The 18,537-nt window shown below is 33.4% G+C and overlaps 1 protein-coding gene across 1 annotated transcript in view; it reads right to left on the bottom strand.

Moving 5' to 3' along the window:
• SEL1L (SEL1L adaptor subunit of SYVN1 ubiquitin ligase) overlaps nucleotides 1-18,537 on the bottom strand; it is a 71,693-nt gene that overhangs the window by 39,444 nt on the left and 13,712 nt on the right. Inside the window, exons 3-5 of the mRNA XM_074235588.1 lie at nucleotides 17,185-17,416; nucleotides 3,009-3,176; nucleotides 1,480-1,585 (exon numbers count right to left, since the gene is read on the bottom strand). Coding sequence (XP_074091689.1) covers nucleotides 1,480-1,585; nucleotides 3,009-3,176; nucleotides 17,185-17,416 — 506 coding nt within the window. The remainder of the gene's footprint in view (nucleotides 1-1,479; nucleotides 1,586-3,008; nucleotides 3,177-17,184; nucleotides 17,417-18,537) is intronic.

The following is an 18,537-nucleotide window of genomic DNA, read 5'->3' as shown; positions in this document are numbered from 1 at the left end:
TCTATAGTGGCACTCCTCTCCCAAGCTTTGAATTTTTCCCCACTCACTAGAATTTGATTAAGGTTCAAAAACTAAAAAGTTTTCATCCTTTCAAAGTTCATAGTTAAGCACAAGATTTCTACTACAGAATCTCAGTGCAGTTGAATGTGGTGAAGATCTTTCTTTTGTTTGTTTTGTTTTTTGTTTTGCAAGGCAATGGGGTTAAGGACTTGCCCAAGGTCACACAGTTAGGTAATTATTAAGTGTCTGAGGAGAACTTGAACTCAGGTCCTCTCAGGCTGGGACTCTATCCACTGAGTCACTTAGTTGTCCCATGTGGTGAAGATCTTAAGGATGCTTTAATTATTCTGCTTAGAACCATTCATCAGCTGTGCCAGGCTTAGATGGAATTAATAGCTCAAGACACATTGTGAACAAATATTTGACTATTTCAAGTAGAAATCATAGGTTAGTCCTAGGTTCTGATTCCTTAGCTGTTGGAAAATTGACCATTCTGTACTACCTGGCAGTTACAGTATTAGAAAGGTGTAGGTATATTTGGGATAGGACACAGTACAATTGATTTTAAATAAAGGCACATGGTATAACTCCTAAAATAACCTATGTACCTCTATCATGAGCTATAATCTTTGTCTTCATCATTCATATTCATACAGATTAGAAACATTATGGGAAAATCAAGGGAGCAATATCATGACATGGATGTAATTTGGATTAAAATGAGAGGGTGTTGTGCACCATTCTCATTATCTCTTACAAAACAATCTGAATCCAGTGGCCTGATACAATAAGATCTGGTTGCCTGGTGCTGACCTGGTTAGGTTTTTTCCAGATCAGTGAGGCACCTTGGTACTATGGTATCATCAGTTTAAGGAGATCTGACTTAACAACATTCAGTCAAAGTTCCACAAATGGTAGCTTCATCCTCAGACAAGCAGATATATCCAACATTGGATCTGTATTGTGACAGTCTATTCTATTCAGCTGTGCAATCATACTCCCCCTAGAACCCAAAGACTTTAGTTTCCTGGAAGTTGTCTGGCAGGTCATAGGAATAACACCACCAGATCACTAGTAGGCATTGCTTATGGTTGGAACTATGTCAGTATCTGATCATCTTCAAACTCTGACTTTGATTCTTGATTAATGAAAACATTCTTGGCAAATGCTTTCACTTAACTCTGAATTAGAAGATCAAGGGTAACTTGCAAAGGAATTACATATGGAGTTGACAATTGGATGACATTCAAGCATCCCCTACCCCACTTCTAAAAATATTCAAATAAGATTAAGTAGCCTTCAAAAGTCAGGATCATTTGGGTTTATCTAACATACTAAGTTTCTTTTGTGTTATGATTAAGAAAAACAATGGCAACCTAAGGCTTCTTGGGTTAAATAAATATTTAACTATCTCAGGAATGGCTTTTAAAAAAATTATTAGATATATGAGAAGCAAAAGGTGAGGGCAAAACCACTTACTCCTTCTTTTGGGTCTTTTTACTGCTTTCATTGAGAATTTTCATCCCAGCCTGATAAACAGCTTCTGCTTCCAGCATCTGTCGTCTCTTATGAGCCTGTTCTTCCGCTAAAAATAGAGTAAGTCACATACGTTAAAAGTGATTTCTGTTTTAATCTAAATATCAATTTGTAATAATATTTAATATCTTTTATGGCTAGAGATACCAAGACATCTCTTTTACTATGCCAATAGGATCTTTACCTGACTTAATTTTGGAATGTATTTGGGTAGAGCGAGGGAGGCCAAATGAAATATAGTTGGCAAAATGAGAATATAGTTTTAATTTGAAAAATCCAAGAAAACTAAATGTTAAGAGACTATGCATTTCAAACTTCCTAAAATTATGGTAAATTAGTTGCATACTAATAGCATAATTGGAAGATGGAGGAAGTGGGACATTTGTTCTATATATTTTAATTCAATTTAACAAACATTGGGATAAGCATTAGGCATACTCTGAAAATAGTCAATTAAAAAAGCCATTTCTTAGTCAGAATTTCTCCAATTAATAAATTATCAAAGGATGTGAAGAATTAAGCTCCCAAAAGAAGAAATTCTTTTTAATAATTACCATGACAAAGTGCTCCAAAGCATTAAAAATTAGAGAAATGCAAATTAATATTATTCTGAGATTCTACCTCATACCTATCAGATTGGCAAAGATGACAAAAAAAGATGACAACTCTTGGAGGGGTTGCAGAAAGACAAACATACTGGTGGAATACTGGTAGAACTGTAAACTGTACCAACTACTCTGGAAAACTTTTAAATTATGTTTCCAAATTTACTAAATTGTACAAACTTTTTGAACTAGGTTTAATTTCCTCCTTGTCCTCTCCACACCATCAAATGATAAGGACTCATATATACAATATATGATTTAATAAATATGACTAACAAGATAAATTGGGAAGTGGCTAAACAAATTACAGTTTATGAATTTTAATAGATTTTAGTGTGTCATAAGAAATGATGAAAGGGACATTTGTAGAGAAACCAGGAAAGATTTGTATGAATTTATAAAGAACGAAGTGAGCAAAACCAGGAGAATAATTTATGCAACAGTTCTGTAAAGACAAACTAACTTTGAAAAGACTTAAGAATCTGAATCAATACAATGATCAACCATAATTCCAGAGGACAGTAATGTCCCAAGTTGACCCACCTTTTGGCAGAGAAGTGATAAATGCTATTCATATATATTTGTTAATAGGGGTTGAGTTTCCTTTTTTCTTTTTTGGTTCAGGGATCAGAGGAGATTTTGAATGTGTGTGTGTGTGTGTGTGTGTGTGTGTGAGAGAGAGAGAGAGAGAGAGAGAGAGAGAGAGAGAGAGAGAGAGACTGAAGAAGAAAGAATAAATTGAAATAACAAATTTTTAAAATAACCAAAATTGAAGAAAGGGAGAAGAAAAGGGTGTAAGAAGGAAAAAATTTCAAAACTTCACTAAAACAAGGAATTTCTTAACCTGGTCTCTGAAAATATACTTACTTTCACAAAAGCCCCACTTTTCATCTGTTTTGTAGTCATAGGTTGTGGCACACCAAAGCCTGCCATCTTCCCTCCCATCTGATGTACATTCAGCATATTCCTTCTCAAGGAAGAGGAAGGGAAAGTGACAGGGCTCCCCATCTGCTGTACCTTCAATGGCAGTCAAAGCTGGAAAGAAAAAAATTACAAAGTTTATATAACAAGTACTATCATTCTCACTGAAAAAAAATGCATTAGTTGAAAAAGCAACTCCTTCCCTCCCCCAATTATAAATAAAACATTCAATACTCAGACAGAACCATTTAATATCAATTATATTAAGAGAAGGGTCAGCTAGGTGGTACAGAAGATAGCACCCTAGACCTGGAGTCAGGAAGACTTATCCTCCCGAGTTTAAACTAGGTCTCAGAAACTTGCTAGCTGTGTGACTCTGGACAAGTCACTTAACCCTATTAGACTCAGTTTCCTCATATGCAAAATGAAATGGGGAAGGTTGAAGTGGAAATAGTGAATCCTTGGGAGAGGGGATTCTTAACATTTGTCGGAAAGAAAAGGAAATACACTGATACATATGTCTAATATTTGGGAAAAACTGATTTCAAAGAGTTCAAAAGAAGGATAAGATTCTATGGTCTAAAATTTTTTAGGGGAAATTAGTCCAGGAGGGATGGGAAATTCTTAAGAATAAAACTTTGAATACAGAAAGGTAAACAATTCAGATGAAAAGGGGGGGGGTGTTGTTAGAAAAGATCAAAATGCATGGAGAGCTCATCAACCATAAATATCAAATGTGCAGATGATAAGTACAGAAGATGAAGCTAAGGCAAATAACAAGATGAACACAAAAATAAGGCAGTCTTATAGAAATATTGTCAGAAGTCCTAACGTTCACAATGCCTGAAGGCTGCTAAGGAAAACTACAAATTGGGTGTGAGGGGGAAGAGGAGAGTGAAAAAATGGATAGGACCATTGCTCAAGATGGCTAGAAGGATGAAGACTGACAGTTCTTCCTCCACCCTTCTACCATCATCCCTCAGCTACCTCTCCCCCTTTGAAATTCATTCTCTCCAAATTTCTCTCCCAATCCAGGTTATGGCTGCAGTTTTCTACTAGCTTTATTCTTTCTCCTTCCTCAGGAATTGACTCACAGCCTTTCTCTCTATTCCATCTTCTGACCTTATACAAGATGACTGCATCATACATATATTACCTCAAATGCTGTGCTCTCTCAGTTCCTCAATTTTCCCCACTCCCAATCTCAGTTTCATAAAGGGATAACTACTCTTGATCTTGCTCTCACCCACAAGAATTCTACTTTCATGATCAAGAACTCAGAAATGTTATCAGATTACAGCCTATTTCTCCATCTCTCCTGATGTTTTCCTTACGTTTCCTATGTTGAGGCAATTAGTGGTGGGGTGGGTAGAGTGCTGAGTGAGAAATCAGGAAAATCTGGTGTTCTACAAACTGTGTCCACAATCATTCCTTTCTTCTCTTTCTAATTTCTATTTCACTAACTCCTAGCCCTTTCCTTGCTTCCTACTAACTTGTTCAAGTCTTCCCCACCTTTAAAACCCACACTAAACCTTATCATGCCCTCAAGCTATTATTATCCACTTTCTGCCAATTGCCAATTTTTTTTCAATTCAACCTCAACCTCTCTTACATCTGATTCCCCTCACTACTCATACATCTATAATCCCAACATCTCAATACCCTTGAGAATTTATTGCTCTCTTAGTCAAGAACCTATGTCCCATTCTAAAACAAGGCCTGATTGCATCATAATATTAACCAAAGTTTGACAGTTCTTTACAACTTGCTTTTAATTTACCTTTCCAGCTTTAATGTACATTACTTCCCTTCATCCATACTACAGTCTAACTAACAACTGCAATTCATCCCTGAACCCCACCCCCCATATAACAATTATCATCCAGGTTCTGCTTCCATATCTCCAATAAATTGGAACCTACTACCTCTCCAGGCAGCATCTCATCAGATCACTCTAATTTTAATAAAGTCTCATTTATATCATACTCTTAAGTCTGCCATTAGAAAAGGAACACTTGGATGTTTATATAAGATTACTATTCTGACACATATTCAGCTAGATGACCTCTTTTACACTTTGCTGTCTGTACTTTACATATATTATTTAATTTGATCCTTACAATAACCCCATGAAATACAACTATCATTGTTGTCATTTTTTAGATGAGGAAACTAAAGATTGGAGAGATCAGAGAATTATAGATTTAGAGCAAGAAGGGACATCAGATGTTATCCAGGCTTAACCTTTTATTTGACAGATGAGGAAAGTAGCAGAGGGATATAAATCCAGAGAACCTGATTACAATATCAAGGTACTACATGACCTTTTAATTATTATTACTATAAAAAATAGCAGTAATAGATATTTAATTAGCACTTTAAGGTATTACAAAGCATTTTACATACATCACTTGAACTAATTCAAAAGACTCAGCTTAAGAGTCATAAAGCCAGTTTTTTCTCTCACAGAGTAAATAGGAGCCTTCTCTTTAAATCAAATATATGTTCATTTATCCTAGTTTTTTCAATGCTTGAGCAGCCCCCCCCAAAAAAAACCAGATTCTTAAGACAGAAATCACTGTTACATCATTTTATTTACAGAAACTGAATAAGGAAATGGAAGTTAGTTTTCAGTTCATTTCATTTGATATTATGCTTTGCTTTTAATATTTAATTACTTATTAATCTAGTCATATATACAGAGTAGATTTTCCTCTTAATATTGCATAACATTATTCTGTACTGGATCAACCAGGAAATTAAATAATTCTACTATGATATACTGGAAAAAACTATTGCCTTCAAACTTTGAAGTCCTAGGCTGCACTTGCTGCTTTGATGTTGATAGAATATTTCCCTCATATAAATCATTTCACCTGAAGTACCTACCTCACAAAATGTCTGTGAAGTAGATATTGATGTATAAACTGTACAAGTGGTCTTTTTGCTTGTTCTCATAATGAATAATACTTCAAATATTTATGATGAAACCAAATTTAACAAATATTTTATTTGCCTAAGGAGAACCTATGAATCATCATCCTACTTAGCTGCAATTTATTTAAGCCTTTGGTTTCATTTACAGCAAGTATGTTAATAATAACATGGTTCAATATCTCAATCTACTAATGAATTTGTCACTGGACAAAGATTCCACGTTTGAAGAATAAACATTTAAATTAACATTTATAAATACTATATAATAATTGTGTTATTCTTAGCATGGCTCTGTTCAGTATTCTGCCACTGCCAATGAAGAAGCAGAAAGAGGTCATTCAGGGCTCTGGGTCATTGTCTTTTGTTCATGAGCTACTGTGATTAGAGTTCTTTTTTACTGATTGATCAATTTACTAGTGATAACCTTCTCCATAATTATCTGGGATGGTCTTTAACAGAATAAGTCTATGACAAGGACTCTACTTGAAGGTTCTTCAACTTGGCAGAACTTTCCAAGGCTTATACTCTACTGGTAGAATCTTCCAAAAGTCAGAGTCACCTTCATGTCATTTTAACAGAATTTCTCTATTATCAAATATTATAAGGCCTCTTTAAGGAAATTCATGACCATTCATGAGAGATCAATCTAACAATCTAAATGGGAAAAACTTGAAAGGATAAGAAATACTTTTTGTTCAAACTATGATATAGACCTGGATGGAAAGTTCACTTGGTCCATCAGTAGTTGTCTTAGACAGACACTGCAGATGGATAATAAAGCAGGCCCAGAATGAAAAGGAGGAAGAGAACAGGTTAGCTGCAACTGGGAAATCATGCAGTACCTTATTTGATTCTAAGCTGCTCCTTGACACAAAACCTTACCTTTACATTAAAATTCTCCAGCGATGTTGTATGGCTTTTAAACATGGATCACCATAATCTCTGAAGAATTTAAATTACTGATAACATAAAGGGCAATAGAAAGATGGACCATGGGTGTATGCAACATGATAGGATATAAGAAGCATAATGCATAGATATACAAAGTAGTTTAAATGTTATCATCAAGGAAAAATTCAAGAGAAAAAGAAATAGGACAGTCATATAGTGAGACTAAAAGATAATAGTTAAACAATCCATGTGCTACACTATATTTAGAAATTATTGAAAAAGCACCTAGATGAAAGCTCAAACATCAATGCCCCCGTAGCAGGTTTATGGAGACATACAGAAAAGAATTACATAAGATCAGAAGGTATGGATAAGCTTCAATCTCAAATCAAGATCACAGACAACATTGAAGTATGTCATTACTATCAAGGATTAAATTGTAAGGTCTTCAGAACATTATTAGAAGAAGGAATTAGAATTAAAGGAAGAAACTTCCTATTAACTAAAGCTATTTAGTAGAATGGGCTGCCTCTGGAGATAAAGACTGAATTATAGGTTTGTGGAAATGTTTTAGTGGAATTCATGGAGTTGGGTTAAGTCCTAAGGTCCCTTCCAACTCTAATAATTATGATGTATACATATAATGAAACCAACTTTATCAACTGTTTTATTTGCCTCTCTAAGGAGAATCTACGAGTTCTCATCCTACTTAGCTACAATTTATTTAAGCCTTTGGTTTCATTTACAGAATGTTATTAATAACATACTTCAATGCCTCAGTTTACCAATGGTATTTATTTCAAATTTGGTTTAGCAGAGTATCTGAAAGCCGACAACACCATAAATAGCATAGAAATTTGGAATGAAAGTAAATTTGAGAAATTAATATTGTAACTTCCCCACTTGCTCCAAGAAAAGCAGCTTAGCAACAATAAATTCTACTTTTTTTACTACATAGTGTAATAAGTGATCATCATTATCCTAATACAGTGATTAACATAATTTTTAAAAGTGATAATGTTATGAATCACATAGTTTGAAGATAAGTACTATAAGGTAAAGATTTAAAAATATAGTGAATTATTATAATTATAGAATTATAATTCTTATGATAATGTTTTCTTGGGGCAATTAACAACAGATGAGTGTTATAATCTACAAATGGAAATTGCTATGCTAGAAACTATTATAACTTTTAATCTTAAAAAAAGTAGTTATTTTCCTTTTGAGGATTTATATGGAATTATAGACTGTTAAGAGTTAAATAAATTGGTCAGAAGCGATCTAATCTAATCTTTACCTAAAAAATGAAACCTCTCAACATCTCCCAAAAGCAATCATATAGTTAAAAAGTTCCAGGGGTAAGAAATTCACTATCTCCCAAAACAGTCCATTTCATTTTAGGATTATTCATTGATACTAGTTCTGATCTCTGAAGCTCTCTTTTTATTTAACAACCCTTAATATTTTGTAGGCAATTATCTTTTCTAATGTTAAATATTCCTATAGTCATTCATTTTAGGATAGTTTTGCATCTCTTCTTCCTTAATGGCAACTTTCTTCTGTACTTATTCCTATACACTTAGAGAAGTTAAGTGACTGAAAACAAGTGTTTCCATTCTAGTAACATGCCTAGTTATTCAGAAAACAGTTAACAAAAAAAAGTTCCGTAGAGAAGTTTCAGCTTTTAAACAATCAGTCCAGGTACAGTCTAAAGTTATACTTTCCCTCATCTTAATATTACAACATGTTTAAAAACTTTTTGATACTCTATAATCTATCTAATATAAATTGCATCACCTGAAGCCATATATAACCAGACTGTTACATTATATGAAACTAGAATTTTTGGATGGGTTTGAAACAGCTCTTAAAATAGTAAAAGCAGGTGCAAAACTGCTTTGCATGACTTTAAAAATAGCAAGGATCCCTATTCTCCCCTTTTATTAGATTTTTTTACAAAGAAAAAATGTTGACTCTTTCAAATCTATGCCATACACTTGAGGAAATACTCACTTCCTAGAAATCTGAAGGAATTACCTAAGTCATGATTGCAATTATGAAAAAAATGGGTATAATGTTTTGAAGGAATTGTGAAATAATCCAACTATTCTGAAATGCAATTTGGAATTATTTTGATGATTGTCCAAACTGTTTATATCCTCTGACCTAGGTATTCTACTAGCAGGTTTATCTCTTATAGAAATTAATGTCACAAAGAAAAGCTCCATAGGCACCAAAAGACAGCATTATTTTGTAATAGCAAAGAACTGAATACAAAGTAGATTCTCAACAACTGGGGAATTGCTAAGTAAGGGGGGCACATGAATATAACAGACAAGGAAATTATGAATACAGAGGAACATATGAAAACTTATATGAACTTGATGCAAAGTAAACAGCCAGGAAAATAATATTCACAATGACTATAGTAATGGAAATAGAACAACAAAGTAATAGAAACTAGATGCTGTGAAATTATATAATGACCACCTTGCCTCCAAAGAATATCACTTATTCCTGCCTTTTTTTTTTACCAGAGATGGGGAACTATTGTTTGGGTCATTATTATTGTATAAGACAATTTCAATTTTGTTATAAAACACTGTTAAATTGTTTTATTCTTCTCTCTTTTTTAATTCTTTATTATAAAGGACAGCACTCAGGAAGAGTAAAGCAGGGGGATACAATAGGAAATGTTAAATGATATTTAAAAAAAAACCTGTAGTACAAATTAATTTTAAATGTAGCACAGTTTATCCAGATCTTTAAAAGAGAATAAAAAATATTCAATGCATAACCTGGAGAGGTTCCTGCAACAGTGAGTAATTCTTCAATAAATAATATGACAAAGATATTTTCTCTTATTAAAAGTAAAGACTTTGTCTTTACTTTTAATAAGAGAAAATATCCTTAATATTCTTAAATATTAGTCAGGACTAGATCTTTCTGTACATTCCTTGGAGATATAATAGAACTTTGGAAGTTGAATTCATTGTAGAAGATCAGTAAATGCAGTGGAGTAATTAATTCCAAAATGCTTTGGAGGAGCCAATACATTGTAAAATCTTATTTGCTTACATCACAAATAACTACAGACCTCAAATAACAAGAATTTTTCCTAGGACAATTTGCAGGCATTAGAGATTCTAGAAATCCAAGTTTTCAGCTCTCTATTATTTGAAGTCTAATGACAAAAAAAGTTTCAGAAGTCCCAGCAAAAAAGGATCCTTAGGAGACAGCTAGGTGGTGCAGTGGATAGAGTACTGGCCCTGGAGTCAGGAATACCTGAATTCAAATTTGACCTCAGACACTTAGTGATTACCTAGCTGTGTGGCCTTGGGCAAGCCACTTAACTCCATTTGCCTTGCAAAAAACTAAAACAAAAAACATTTCACATTTTGCCAGAATTACATTCTATGAGCACATAATTTGCTGTTCCTGTCACTTATTGATTTAAAAATTAGATTTTTAAATTGATTTTAAATTGATTTAAATTGATTTAAAAAATTAGATTTTTAAATATATGTAAAATGTGGTAAGAATTTGTTATAGGAAGCAAACTATATAGCTTGGGTTTGTAAGCCCATACTTTCATTGTTATAAATGGTTTGTGAATACTTAGTCCAGAGTGATTAAAATTTTTTTTATTAAGACATTTTAATAAATGGCACACCTCTCTCAAGGGGAGAGAGGCACCAAAATCCAGAATTGCTAGGTGTTATATGCACTTTGAAAGGCTTGGTTCCTCCCCCTTTGTACCAATCATTGTCAGGGGTCACAATCTAATTGATACATTAATCCCCATAAATTTTCACTGTCCAACTCATTATATAAAAGAGCAAGAACAGCTATCTCCTTGAGCATGTGCAAAGGAGAAGGGTGAAGACCCTAGATTAAGCTCAGAACTAGGTGGGGCAGACTTTAACCTAATTTCAGGTTTTGATCAGATTGAGGATAAATCTTTTGTCTTAACTCAGGTACCTGCCCATAGGCAAAAATATGGGTAGACCCCAGTCTTTGTAATGTAAACTAACAATTGTCCCTTCACATTCCGGTGGAACCAAACACCCCCATATTCCTCACATTTATGAAATTGTCCTTTTCAGTTTTAACTAAGTGAAGAAAAAAATTAATACTTTTCCCTCCCCTCTTTAATTAACAATTAACTATAACATCCATTTTCTAACTATGCTGGTTAACTAAAGTCTCACTGCACTTCTACATGCACACAACTAGAGAATACCTAACTCACTCAGATGCATAACATTACTATTAGGCATAAAAAAAGGGGGATCAATTTAATGATGAAATTTTATAGTACTTAGTAAAGCAAGAATAATTTACCCTTAGAAAAAGAAATTATGCTTAAAATAAATAAAAAAAAGCTAAGAGCAAATAGAGGCTTAACATTAATTGTGAAAATGTGACAGAAATCTCTTGGGAAAAGATACAGGTGCAGTGGAAATTGCTGGAATGTCAAATTACTTTTCAGCAAAAGGCTAACTGAGAATTGTTCAAGAAGGCTCTAGGTTCTGGCACACAAAAATTTAAGAACTAAACTGAAATAATGCATTTGTATGACTCAAATATACTTTTTTTAGGAAGAACTAAAAAAAAACATCTAACCTAACCTAGAAGACCAAGATTTCCCCTGAAGGGAGCTCAGTTCTAACTCTAATTTCCCTTTTTATTTAATCAGGGAATATGATTTCACTGGTACAAGAAGTTCCTTGATGAAGGAATTAACTCTACCAATGCAGATCAGTAACTTATATAGATTTAAGACATTTGTCTGAAACCCTGAAAAGTTAAGGGATTTGCCGAGAGTCATAAATCCTCATATGAAAATCAGGATTTAAACTAAAGTCTTCCTGATTCTGAAGCCAGTTCTTTATCCACTAAGGCATCCTACCTCTCATCTATGTTATTGCAGTCACAAAAATGAAAACAATGGCCTATATGCTCAAGGCAAAAAAAAAAAAGTCCAGCAAATTTAGTGAGAATAAAAGGGTAGACCTTGGAGAAATTTATTTTTTTAGGTTTTGGGGTTTTTTTTTTGCAAGACAATAGGGTTAGGTGGCTTGCCCAAGACCACACAGCTAGGTAATTATTAAATGTCTGAGGCCACATTTGAACTCAGGTACTCCTGACTCCAGGGTTGGTGCTCTATCCATTGTCCTAACTGCCCCTGACCTTGGAGAAATTTAATACAATATATCTTGCTGAAAAAGACCACAGGCTAGTCAAAGGAACTTTTCGTTTGTTTTTGATAGAGATAGCATTAAAGGATTTGATCTTTGTGCTTTAAAAATTCATGTTAAAAAAAAACAATAACCCTAGAATTTTAGGTGAGAGCTAGTCTAAAAGAAAGGTCTCCTAGACAGTCATTATATATTCTTCTATTTGCCCTTAAACTTTTTGCATAATGATGATTTTGTTGGCAATTGTTTATGTTCTTCTAGTCTCCTACTGTCAGGCTAATTTTATTTTCAGGGAAATCTCAATCTCTTTTAAACCAGCACTTAAATGGAAAAGTCACCCTTTAGTTGTAGCCAGTTCATTTACCTGAGAGAACAGGAATTTTAAGCAATGTAGAAGAGGTTTTAATCTCTGTGTCACTGAAAACAGATCAGAAAATCAAAGTAGTCTATCAGCTATTGTACTGAAACTCTGTAACCAGAATAATGCTTTTGTTGAGTGCTTTTTGTAGCTTTGTGATGAAGGAAATTGAAAGGACTTCTGAATTATAATCTTCACTTTGACTGGAAGTCTTCAGCCCTACCAGTGTTTATATTCCTATACTCTAATACTCCCCTGAATCTATGATTTCATTGGCAAGTTTATTCCTTCCAACACTGCAGACTGCAGCCAATCCATTCCTGTCTATTTCTTTCCTTACTTGCAAGGGCCCTCTCTAACTACCTGGAACTTCACTCCTCTGTATTTGTGACTTTTTAAAAATATTTATTCTCTTATGTCTTTTTTGGTGCTTAACAAATGCTTCAGAGATCAGTCAGATAAAATTAATAATCCCTCTGGCCAAGACTCCTTCCAACCCCAAATCTATTTCTGAATATATAATCTTTAAACTCTTAACATGGAGTTTGGAAAAAAATATTTATCAGATGGTTAAACCTTTACATTGACTTTCTTAAGAATAAAATTGCATGTGGTATGGTAGATAGAACTAGACTTGGGGTGGGAAAGATCTGGGTTCAAATCCCATTTCTGAAACCTTTTAGTTATGTGATCCTGAGTAAGACTAAATCACTCAAAAGACTCTAAGTCACAGAAAAGGGGCTGACAGGCATCAGTAGAGGGAAATTCCTCATCTGGGAGTTCCCAATGTCAAGTAAATTACAGGTTCAATCCATAACTCCTAATCATATAATAACATGATGGAAATAAGTCAAGTTATAGACTAAGAGTCTATCTGGTATTTAAAAACAATTACCTTTAATCATAGTAGTTGAGAAAAGTCCCTGATTTGGAGTGACTTTGCATTGATATACTTGTGATTTTATAAATGCAAATACATTTATTTGCCACTCCCCCTCCTGACTATCTTCCATGCCTGAAATGCTCTTCCTCATCTTCACCTTCTAGTTTCTTTCAGATCCCTAGCTAAAATTCTATTTTTGACCTTTAGTGACTGCCTCCTCTCCCCCTTAATGTTTATCCCTTCCTTGATAATTCCAATGTAAGATAAGTCCAACTGAAGATAATTGTATAAAATACAAATAGGCATATATATATATATCTGAATCTTTCTAATTAGATTTAAACATGGCTTTTATGTAATTATGTATTGTCTCCTAAGAGAAGGGACTGTCTTTTGCTTTTCTTTGTATATACAATGTTTAACACTGTGTCTGGGCTTTAGTAGGTATCTCTTTCTTTTTTGTTTTTTTTTTAAGTTTTTGCAAGGCAATGGGGTTAAGTGGCTTGCCCAAGGCCATAGAGCTAGGTAATTATTAAGTGTCTGAAGCAGGATTTGAACTCAGGTACTCCTGACTCCAGAGTCAGTGCTCTATCCACTGTGCCACCTAGCTGCCCCTTTAGTAGGTATCTCATAAATGCTTAATGACTGATAACACCTCAGCTCCTTCCTGCATGACCCCTGTCATGGATTTTCACATGGATACTTCATTCAAGATATATCATAACAAGCCAGGAGCTTCAATATGAAAAGGTACAGACTACAAACTTAGGGATTCAACACGCATAGGTGTATGGGAAAATGAAGGCTAGAAGGGGGCCCTTTGAGTGAGCTCCTTGAAGTCAGAGACTTGTCTTTTATCTTTCTTTCTATCATCCATGGTTAGAAAAGTACCTGGTATGAAGTAGTCACTGAATAAATGCTTATTATTTATAGACTAACTTTTAGTCTGAAAATAATAAAATTATAGATTCTTAGAACAAAATTCTTAGGATTTTGCAGCAAATGCATTAATGGATGGATGATCTTATTTCTAACATTTATTAATTTGTCTATGAGAAAGTTATTTCTCCTCTCCAGACTTTAGTTTCCTCATCTGTAAAACGAGAGAATTAGGCAAGCTGGATCTCAAGGTGCATACGAGCGCTAGATTGATGATAAAACTTTACATTTACTATAGAGTAATAGCCGGTTTTTGCATTCTCATTTGGAAATTAATTTAGTTCAAAGGACAAATTATTGCCTCCTGCAACCACCTTATAATTTAGTACTGAAAATAAAATGCAATTCTTATTACAGAAATAAAGTATTCTTATTAATAATAATAGTGATAATTCTCCATTAAATTAACAGTACAATGCCTCATCATGACACAATTGTGGTTAGGAGCTCCTGAAAGTTATGCCAGCAAAACTCAAGCTTTGGAGAATCCTACTAAGCTAGAAAGGGTTGTATTTGCTTGCTTGTTTTGGGTATAGCCTTCAGATAAATTGCATGTCCATCAGTTGAGGACAAACTTAACCAAATTTGGAAAAGTTATTACCAGATTGGCTATAAAGTGACAAATGAAGTAATTCTGAAGTCTAGCTATTAAATTATAGATAGGCTTGGATTTGCATTGATGGAAGAAATATCCACACCTTGAAATATCAAAAGAGTAGTAATAATAATACTGAGGCAAAGAAAAATGCAATAAGTGCTCTGTTATTTTGATGAGTTTCAAGGTCTTAAGAAATAATAAGAAACTATATTCTCAAGATCAAGATTCCAAGTCAGGTTTAATTATGTTTGTGGAACAACAATCACCTTAAGTGAACTGATAATGCTAAGAGAACCAAAGCAGCAACAATTATTCAGACATTGAAATAAGTCCCACATTTTTTCTTGCTGCCCCATTTTTTTTTTTTATGGTCTTATATATATATATATATATATATATATATATATATATATATATATATATATATATATATATATGTATGTATATATTTTGCAAGGCAGATGGGGTTAAGTGGCTTGCCCAAGGCCACACAGCTAGGTAATTATTAAGTGTCTAAGATCAGATTTGAACCCAGGTACTCCTGACTCCAGGGCCAGTGCTTTATTCACTACGCCACCTAGCCGCCCCTCATGGTCTTATATATTTATACCTATTGAGAGCCTACCTATTCCTCAGGTTTTGTTTTTCTTGCCTTTTCATTAATTGGGGGAGAAAGGGTGAGGGAATGGAGAGAATTTAGAACTTAAAAAAGGACAAAAAAGTTTGTATTTTAAAAATAAATTAATTTAAAAATAAAATAAAATGAAGCAAAAAAAAAAGATTTTACCTATTCTTTAGCTCTAGCACAAACACTATTTTCTCCCTGGAAATTTTCCCTGAACTATCTTTCCTTCTTTCCTAGCCAATCAGAAATTATCTTTCCTTGCTTAGACCTTACCTTACATAACATTTTGTACCTTTTTTATTCATTAATGCCTTAAATACCAAAATTTATTTTTAAATGTGAGTATGTAGTGTAAAGAGCACAGGACTTGAAGTAGGAATTATCATCCTGTCTCTGACACTTACTCTATGACCACGGGCAACAAAATTAATCTTTCTTAATCTCAGTTTCCTCAGTAAAATGACAATACTAGTTAACATTTATATAATGCTTTGCAAACCTTTTAAATTTGATATACATTAATTACCACACAAATATGTCAAATGGAAATAACAATACCTGTTCTATTGCAAAATGTAATTTTGAGAGTCAAATGAGATAATGGCTGCAGGTATATTATAAGAAGCATTTTATAAGGTCAGTTAGGGTGATAATAATGATGAAGATGTAGTTTCCCTATCACCACCACCACTAGATTATAAATTCCTTGACAGAACTAGTCTTTATTTTTTTTACCTGCCCTAGTACCTAAGATAGTCTTCTGTAAAAAAAGAAGTGCTTAAAAATGTTTCATCAACAACAACATTTTGACAAAATGACCATGAGAAGCTGAGGTTTAGGTAAACTTATGACCAATCAAGATCACAATGCATATTTCCTAGAAAAGTCACAACTGATCACAAGGGATGTTCTTAAGAAAAAGAAAATAAGACCAAAGGCTATGAACATAATGTAATTACATTTTAGCCTAATAATAATAATATTGAAAATAATGATTATAGCAGCTGATATTTACAATATGCCTTAAGGTTTTCAAAATGCCTTATACATTTTACCTAGATTTATCAACTCAATTTTTATTGAATACTTTCTATGTACTAAGGCAGGCATACATAAGTAATTATATTGTTTATAGACTGTGTAAAATGATTAAGAAAGAGTAGAAGTGATATGGAGCTTTGGAGGAAGGAGAGGTTATTAGTTCAGTTTCTTCTACCTGATTTCAACATTGCTTTTAATGACTATATATATATATATATATATATATATATATATATATGTACTTTAATATGAATAATTTTTTTAAAAAGGGATAATATTACAAGGAAAATTTCATGAAAGAAATGCTGTGTAAACTGGACTAGGAAAAACAGATAGAAGGTGGTATGAGAGGGAGGGCATTCTCGAGCAGGATGAGTAAATGTGTGGAGATGGAAAAGCATAGCCTGTGTTTAGGAAATAATAAATAAATTAATTCACTAAGAGTATATTGCTTAGCTGAGTTTTCTTTCCAAAAGGTTAGACATTCAAAACTGAGATCCAAATTAGTTTCTTGAGCCCAAGTTCTGTGCTCTTTCCTTTTCACTTTTAGCAAAAACAGTAAATATTCTTCTATCTTTCCTTTAAAATGTAAGCAAATCAATTCTGCTTTTCATATCAGGAAACTCTGAAGGATACAACACAGTACCTGATTTCAATACATCCTCACTTTCTTCCAAGTCCTTGTTTTCTAGATTTGGCATCTCTAGAGAGCTAGAGTCTTCTATAATACTTTCAACATCTCTGTCTTGGTTCTTGAAGTTGTTCTCTTTGGCAGGGGATTCTAATTCTGGCTCTTCGGATTCAAGGAAGATCTGACCAGCTACTACTCGGCCTGCTATGGCATGGTCCTTTACTGATTCTTCTGATGGCAAGGAAGACTGAGAAGTATCAAAAAAAAAAAGTTTCACAGTAAATATATATTTTAGTACATTAATTTCATGAAATTATTTTCCAGTGAATACTGATATTTTCCCTTTAAAGGTCTTTTTCAAGAGTACAACCCCAGGATGGCTAGGTGGTACAGCAGATGAAGCACAGGCCCTGGAGTCAGGAGTACCTGGGTTCAAATGTGGTCTCGGACACTTAATAATTGCCTAGCTGTGTGGCCTTGGGCAAGCCACTTAACACCATTTGCCTTGCAAAAACCTAAAAAAAAAAAGTACCACCTCTATTTGGCATGTGTTAAATAGACTTATCTGATAGATTCTGTTAAATTTAGAATTGTTTTTCTAATAGCCATCTTTTAGATTCATTTTTTTTATTTATCAACATCTTTTCACTGACTTTAGTAAAATTATTTCATTTTCTACTATTTTAAAATAACTTTCTTCCAAAACTAGTTATTTCCTAAACAGTAGAAAAATAAACTCTCCTCTGTCTTTTCAAAATTACTTTTAATGACTTGTCAACCATAGTACTTTTGCATGTCTACTTTAGACTGATTTTTTTTTAGGGTGTAGGGTTACTATTACAAGTGTCCTATATATCAGAAAAGTGATAAAGAAAAACATTCTTGAAAAAAGCATCAATATCACTTTTTTGTTGTTATCAAAAGGTGAAACTGGGGGGGGGGTAGGGGAGGTGTTCTCCTTAGCTACTGGGAAATGGCTAAACATCTTATGGTATTTGGATATAATGAAATACTGTTGCATTGTAGGAAAATGATAAAACAAAAAGTTTCTGAGGAAACTGGGAAATCTTTATGAACTGATTTAGAGTTAAGTGAGAAAAAATAGAGCATTTATGCAATGAAAACATTATGGAAAAACACTCCAAAAGATTACAACTCTGATAAACATGATAATAAACCACCAGTTTGAAAGATTAAAGATGAAATACAATGCTTGCCTTCAAATAGAAACGTGATTAAAGTAAATTCAAAAAGATATATATTTCTCAGATAAGGATAAAATGGAAATTTATTTTGTTAGGCTATGGAGCTAAGTACTAAGAACTATATTTTTCTTTTTGGGGGGTAATTTTAAAGTTGAGCAATGAG

This window comes from Macrotis lagotis, chromosome 4 (assembly GCF_037893015.1).
Source record: "Macrotis lagotis isolate mMagLag1 chromosome 4, bilby.v1.9.chrom.fasta, whole genome shotgun sequence".
NCBI lineage: Eukaryota > Metazoa > Chordata > Mammalia > Peramelemorphia > Peramelidae > Macrotis > Macrotis lagotis.
This window is presented reverse-complemented; position numbering and strand designations above follow the sequence as displayed.